We start from the raw sequence: 7,788 nt of genomic DNA, 5'->3' as shown, positions 1-7,788 counted from the left end.
AGTAGTCATATCAAATTGCTGTCACATTCATGTAAGTTGCTGAAAAAAAAAAGAAATCCATCATGAATTATTTTATGTTCACGTCATTGTCACATGTCTATATTACTTTATTTGTACATACTATAAATACTTTACTTCACTTCACTTTTGTACTACACAAAAACACACGGAATTGATCTTCTAATAAAACAGAGGTATTATTCCAGACCCTTTGACTGCTTCTCTCTGCTAGGGTTTCACCCTTTCTCTGCTAGAGTTTGATCATTACATGGTATCAGACGTTTTTTTCCTTCCATGGCACGGTCTCACAAATGGATGCTGCCTCTCCCTTCTTCCTTCACCCTAGTGATAGTCCCAATGTCCTTTTGGTCACTCAGCCTCTCATTGGCGATAACTATCATGCCTGATCTCGTTTCGATGGCGATGGCTCTTTTGGCGAAAAATAAACTTGGTTTCATTGATGGATCTATCTCTATGCCTTCTGAATTGATGCTCAGGCAATGGCAAATGTAAAGCCTTTACGCTCAATTTATCCCTCTTGATTTGCATAAGTTGGTCATAGACGCACCATGCAAAACTAAGGAAATGAGCTCTATTCATTCCCTCATTGTAGCTGCCCCAATAAGTATAATGATATGTGACATGATACCATGCCGATGCTTTTGCTTTTGCATTGTCAGTACTGTTTGCATCACTCCCCTCGTTGAACCAGTTCCTGGCTTCCATTCTTAGTGACTGTACAGCATATTTAATTGCATCCAGATCCCTCTTCCTATCAAAATGTTTTGACATTTTCAAAACATTACCACTGAGAATTTCAGCTTCAGTTTTGATCCCGTAATAATCCATCAAATTCCCCAACTTGTAATCATACTCAGTTTTGTTTCTGAAAGCATCATTGAGGAAGTCCTCAAAGCCGTCTACTTCCATGTCAGGGTCATAACGCAGTTTTGCTGATTCCAAAGTGAAGGCTTTCACAGGACTTGTGCGGGGTGCAATGGCTTCCACTTCTCGGAAAAGCTTTCCAATAACATATCTCGATCTGTAGGTACGTTTATTAGGCTTTTTCATGAAATCGGGATACTCGTTGATGCATAGATGAGGAGGAATTTCAGTTGCAATACCAGTTTTGGGGAAGTCAATGGCAATTGAGTGTAGCTTCGCAAGCTCCATACATTCATGGCTCATTACCCTATGGGGCTCCCTGTCTGCAAAAACGGTGTGGAACATTCTGATGATTCCTAAGTTGTCTTTGACCATATGGTTAGTGAAATACTCCTCTTCTTCCTTCATGACAACAATTAGAGGCTTTTATATGTTAGGTATGGAAGAAAGGTTGTGTAGAAGGACATGGAAATGTGAGATCAAATACCTTTATTGTAACATCATGATCAACTTGTGTGCTTGGTGCAGCAATATATTCCATTGGTTGAATTTGAAGAGGAGGAATAAGATCACGGTCCCAAGAGACAAAGTACATATCTCCATCCAAATTACTTCCCGAAGATTCATTTGGATGAGGTCTGAACACAATTATTTTTAAATCATGTTAGTAAAGAGTGTATTCATAAATAATGTTGAATATGACTTTTTAGTAGTTGTATGGCCAAGGCAAGTGAGCAGACAAGAAAAAGAAAGCAAGGGAGCGAGTATAACAACCAATTTGGAATCTTTTCAAGTCATAAGCAAAGGAAGAAATGACAAAGCAAAGTAAAAATAGACTTTAGTCTGAATCTAGTATGTCCAAAAATTGCATATTTTACATTACAATTTAAATAGACAATTTAACTTTATGGTATTTTACCATATACATTGCAGATTCCACTCAAGGATAATAGGTCTACCTGTTTTACCTATTGATTACATTAGATCTCTATACAAATATTATAACAATACAAATAGGCAATCATGAGTATTAATAGGATGTGATGAATTTTATGTTGCTATAGGATTTATAAACTCTGGTGCAAGTGAGTGCACATATTAATAGGATTCCATGCTTTAGAATTATCAACTATTGCATTTTAAAAACTTACCTCTTTCCTTTTTTTGGAAAAACAACACAATCCACCATGTGGTGTAGAGCTGGCACATTAACAGCTTTCAGGACTCGCACATCTCCCGGGTGTAGAGAAGCGTTTCTAGCAACAACCAACTCACCTTCAAGGATGTACTTATTTGGGTTTGAAGTGCTGGTAGTAAACATATGGGATGACTGGTTACAAAGCTGTCTACTAAAGCGAGAAACTTGTAGAAATACTTGACCATATTCCAATGTTCTGGTTTCATCTAGGCATCCCATCATAAATCTCCCATTCGGATTAAAAATCCAAGTTCTAAACCTCATGTCCATCAACTTAGATGCATGGAATGTTTGAAGCATCATTGAAAGAAATGGTTCTGCATCTGGCTTGTAATCACATAAAAGCATTTCCTTCAAAACTTTTGTGATGTCTTCTGAGAACATCATCTCCAGTGCCTCTTGTGCTCTCAACGGATCTGTTAACATGGCATTCAGTAGATCTATAGCCTCCCATTGCCTTTTTTGAAAAGCTTCATCCTTCACTCCAAGGTAAGACAGAAGAGTGATTATCTGGCGATTTAGAAAACAAGGTTCAAACTTACTCCATGCCAAAACATCGAGTTTTGTGTGAAATGATTTGTATCTGAACATGCTTTTTCTCAATGACAACTTCACCGATGATGTCGGATCAACAGCCACAACACCTTTGTACCCACCATATTGAATCTGAAATGCTGATGGAATAAAACTGCAGCCTAACTTTGTTGCCACTTTGCAAGCCAATTCTTCAGATATCTTCCCTACGCCATCTGAGAAACAATATGTGACTTCTCCCCTAGTAACTTCTATATCGAGAATAACTTCAATTTCATCTCTGCCAACAATGGAAGTTTCTCTAGAAGAGCAAAAAGATTGACGCAGATTGGAACAATATTTTGCCACATTCTTGATATCTTGAAAATCACCCATCCACTCTCTGATGTCTGCTGCAGTCAAGCCAGGTCTTGAAGCAAACATCCAAATAGAATTATCAAGTGCATAATCAGATGAAAGGGCAAGAAACTCAAACTTCTTATCACCGATTACTATGCCATTTCTTAAGGTGGATATTATCCTCTCATAAACTTTGGTTGCCTTGTCCTCATTTGTAGAAGATGCTTGTAAAGATAAAGCCATTGATCGAAGTTTATCCAAGTCCTCATCAACAAAAGAAACACGCAGAAAATTATCAATATCTTCAGGATAATTGCGCAAGACCCTGTTGGAGAGATTCACCTCTGGACCACAGAAGTAGACTTTAGATGGAGTAATTCGAACCCTGTGTACGTATACGAGCCCATCATCCAAAGAAATAGCAGTAGTTCTTGGAAGTCGTGTCGGTATGGCATATCTTTCGTACTGCTCCTTGAGCCATTTCACAGGTTCATAGCAGCAATCTTTTAGATGAAAAATTTTGTCCAGGGCAAATTCTATGTTCTCAACTTTGATTCTCTTAGGATCGACCAACCGATAAAAATCATCATCAATTGCTGGCCCAGGAACACACCCATGCTGAATTAAGGAATTGATCTTAAATAAGATATTATATGGAAGGTCAAAGCCTGTGGGTGGATTCACAATGGGCACAAGACCTGAACTGCATGAGAAAGGAGAACCTTCCATCAATTCAAGTTGGTCTTCATTTTCTTTATAATGGACAAAATCAATGTGCAATTCTGGAAGCTGGAGCTTATTTGGAAGCTCCAAACATAGAGTATAAGATTGGCCAATACAGCAGGATGGAGTGAAATCAACTCCACGAACCCACTCAAAACATTGACCATCTGATACATCTTTCTCAAAAACCCTTGGAGCTCCAAATAACTAGCAATATAGACAAGAACTCATTTAGTGAAAAAGGTAAAAGTAGCAATTTCAACACAGAAATGATTAATTCCAAGGTATGAACATATGTAGACATGAAATTTGTAACTAGAATGAGATCATTGAATTGTGGAAACAAATATTTTATTCAAGTATCTAAGACTATACACATGATATCAACCCATAACAAGAAACTGAAAAGGGCTACAAGTTTCTTCTTCCAACTAAAGACCTACTGATATTGGTTTTTTTTTCAATTTGCATATGATTGTCATTAGACATACTGATGAGTTTTTGAAATGTTGACTGATATTTAAATGTGGAACGCAAAAGTTTTCTAGATGGCCGGAAAAGGGCCTTTTTATTGGTGTTATATGGTTGAAAAATACTTATTTTTCATTAAATAGATTATATCAATAACTCGGAGAGTGTTGATAAGAAAGAGTATAGCAACCTATGCATATAAGAGAGACAAGATGATTAGCTTTGTATGCTTATATGAACTACGTAGTACCTAATTGATGAAAGAAAAATTATTTGTATTGTCTTAGGGTGTTCAATTTTCATGCAGGCCCTTTGAAAAAAGTAGACAAATCTGTTACTCACATGAAAAAATCTACTTTAAAATGATGGACTCCACTTTTTTAGGAAGAGTGCGCAGGATTCGCGATTATATCTAGTATTATCAAGATGTTATTTTGAATTAAATTTTTCACCAGCTAACCTGAATGAGAAGAAACTTTGTTGCCTGACCACATGGTCGACGTAGCTCAATCTTCCCAATGTTCGCATAGGAGATTTCAAACTTGTACTCAACGGAAAGATGGGAGAAAAAGAAATACAATCTTCTCATCTTGAAATCAAATTTCCCAAAGACACCTTCCTGCTTCCAGAGCACAGAAAAATTATCCCTCGAAACCTGATTTCCAAAGCGCAACACTATATTATCCATGCTGTGTAGAAAGATCCTTGGCTCTAGTATAATATCAAAGTTTGAGTCCCAAGCTTTAACTGCAGTTTCAATATGGACAATAAATAACAGACTTTAGAACTTAGAATGCTTCATTAAATTTAGAAAATAAAAAAATTCAAGGAAATTTGACAATTAGAATATACAGGTTTGTGGAATAATATAAAATATTACATACATCAAGACACGTCAGTTTACGCGTTTGCTTTAGTAAAATCTCTTTTACTAACATATTACATACAACCGATGAATGAATTAGATTTGAACATGTTAACAAACGATCAAGTAAAATAAAATAAAAATTGATTGGAAAATGAGTTGCATGTGTATCATAATTCATTTGTTGTGCAAGATATATTAAATGAGTTGTATGTTTTAGCCACAAGGAGATTTTACTAAACTAAACTCGTAAACTAACGTGTTTTGATGTATATAATACGTTATATTATTCCACAAACCTGTATATTCTTCACTAAAAACAGAGTCAACTAAGAAAACTAGAGCACATGCAGTTGACAATTAGATACATATTACTGCATTTGAAAGAAACTAAATCTCAAAAACACCATAATCCAAAACCAAAAGGACAATTCAAGCCAATGATCTGAAACCACCAAACATTCAGATTCCATAGCAATATATATACTCAAAATCATCATGCTGACAAAAGGCTTCAGTGATGCATTATCTACGAGAGGGGAAGAACAAGTGTTGCTGAGAGAAATGGAAAGGGGTGAAATGTAGAGAGAGAGAGAGAGAGAGAGAGAGAGAGAGAGCGAGCCTGACCTGAGAGGAAAGCACTGAGTGTAGAATTGTTGGTGTGGAAAAAAACCAAGGCTCGTGAGCAAACTATAAATGGATGAGAGCAAAGAGGGAGCAAAAGATGACTGTTAAACTGCCCCCAGCCGAAGTGTAATCGAGCTGACTAGGCATGGGCTGAGGAGCCCAGTTCACTCCAAGTGACAAGTGGCAGCATGTGATAGCATTCTAAGGGAAGGAACATTGACGAATCTAATAGCTTTATAACACTTGTTTACCAAGTTCACGGATGACAAACTTTGTTTAATGTCCCGTTCCATACCCTTTATATATATATATATATATATATATATATATATATATATATTATTGCTTGGGTCCCAAATCTGGGAAAACGATTGGGCACTCGGACTTTCTAAGCCTTCTTTCGCGTTGGTGGGGGCTACTGTGGGTGTTACTTTGACGTGATTAGGGGTTAGCAACGGAGGCCGCCTGTACCCCTCTCATTTTTAAAATAAAAAATTATATTTTTAATATTTATATAAATATATTATATATATATATAATTTGTTAAAAATTTAAAGTTAAATTCAAGTTAATAGATTACTTGACGATAATCTAAAATACAATTCTAATAAATTTATATTTTTTTAATGTATAAATTTTAATTTATAATTTAAATTATATTATAATTTAAGTATAAAAAAATTTTAGATTAAAAAAAAATTATAGACTCAATGGTGATTGAGTTGAGTGGAGGGCGGGACAGGATACGGCTTTAACCCCACCCCGATACAGGATGGGGGGTGGGATTGGAAACCTCGCCGCATGGTGCAGGGCGGAATGCGGTGCCCCGACTGCCGACATGATAATAGGTTAAGGAATTAAGAATATAGCTTTTCTTTTGGCATGAATAAAGGGGTCCAACCAAAAGCGAGTAACCCAGCCGGGACCCATTTGTCAGAAGTAAACGTGGGTAAAGGTCTCACTTTAATTTGCAACTGAACGTGGATAAGGTCTCTAGCTAATTAGAAAGTGAACATGGGTAATGCGATATAGTTGTGGAAAGCGTATGTATTATTGGTGAAAGTTGATTCCTTTCTTGCTCCCAAAGGGTTGGACCAAAAAGAAAAATGATGAAACTGAGAAGAAATCTAGAGGAAAAAGGTAAAAACTTGGGCAACGAGGATATCATATACACAGAAATGTCTATTTTTTTCTCTTCTTTTTTTATGAAAGATCCTTGGCTATGAGAGGGGAAGAACAGGCGTTGCTGAGAGAAATTGAAGGGGGTGAAATGTAGAGAGAGAGAGAGACCTGAGAGGAAAGCACTGAGTGTAGAATTGCTGGTACAAAAAATAAAAAAATAAAGTCTCGTGAGCAAGCTATATATGAATGAGAGCAAAGAGGGAGCAGTCTATGGCGCCACAAGATGAGTACTCTTAACAAACTACTTCTGGCCAAAGTATACTCGAGCTGACGTAGGCATGGGCTGAGTAGCCCACCTCACTCTTGACAAGTGGCAGCATGTGATTGCATTCTAAAGGAAGGAACATTCACGGATACGAAAAAATTTATGAACCTAACTCATCTCATAAAATTGATTTTATAAGAATTGATTATTGATTCCTTATAAATATGTCTAAAATCTTATCTACAGATAATGTGGGATTATTTTTCAATATCTTCTCTCACATGCAGACTAATATTTTTCTTAGTTCTTGTCACATGATAGGTAGTGTGGACCCTCATTCGTCCTGTGGCAGACTCTGATATTATGAAAAAATTTATGAGCCTAACTGATCTCATAAAACCAATTCAACAATAGATAATTGTTCATTTCTTATAAACATACTCAAGATTTTATCTATAAATAATATAAAATTATTCCTCAACTGAATCCAACTATTATAACACTTTGTTACCAAGTTAAGAAATGACAAACGTTGTTTAATGTCACGTTCCATTTCCATACCCTTTATATATATAGTAGTGCTATTATGTCGCCTGAGGAGCACCGCTCTAAGTAACCGTTAGACTAAATTGATATTTTCATTTTTTTTATAATTTTTTTATTCATATTTTTTTATCATTTTAAAATATTTTTGAAAAATATAAAAAATTATTAATACATTAATAATTCTTCTTTAACCATTAAGTAAAAATATAAAAT

General features: G+C 35.9%; 1 protein-coding gene across 4 annotated transcripts; it reads right to left on the bottom strand.

Moving 5' to 3' along the window:
- Window positions 1-251: 251 nt before the first annotated feature.
- On the bottom strand, window positions 252-6,971 carry LOC121257565 (probable RNA-dependent RNA polymerase 1). 4 transcript variants are annotated; one of them, XM_041158616.1, is made up of 5 exons: window positions 6,933-6,971; window positions 4,611-4,897; window positions 2,037-3,886; window positions 1,373-1,523; window positions 252-1,287 (listed from the first exon to the last, which is right to left on the bottom strand). In XM_041158616.1, exons 2-5 carry the CDS (start codon window positions 4,836-4,838, stop codon window positions 382-384), a joined length of 3,135 nt encoding a protein of 1,044 aa, XP_041014550.1. In that variant the 5' UTR covers window positions 4,839-4,897; window positions 6,933-6,971; the 3' UTR covers window positions 252-381. The 4 variants fall into 4 exon arrangements, with proteins under 4 accessions (XP_041014550.1, XP_041014549.1, XP_041014547.1 ...); XM_041158615.1 differs by lacking the exon at window positions 6,933-6,971 and adding an exon at window positions 5,643-5,795; XM_041158613.1 differs by lacking the exon at window positions 6,933-6,971 and adding an exon at window positions 5,503-5,530.
- Window positions 6,972-7,788: the final 817 nt, after the last annotated feature.

Source organism: Juglans microcarpa x Juglans regia, chromosome 3S, assembly GCF_004785595.1.
Source record: "Juglans microcarpa x Juglans regia isolate MS1-56 chromosome 3S, Jm3101_v1.0, whole genome shotgun sequence".
Taxonomy (NCBI): Eukaryota; Viridiplantae; Streptophyta; class Magnoliopsida; order Fagales; family Juglandaceae; genus Juglans; species Juglans microcarpa x Juglans regia.
Note: the sequence above shows the minus strand (reverse complement) of the source record. Positions and strands in the feature narration are given on the sequence as shown.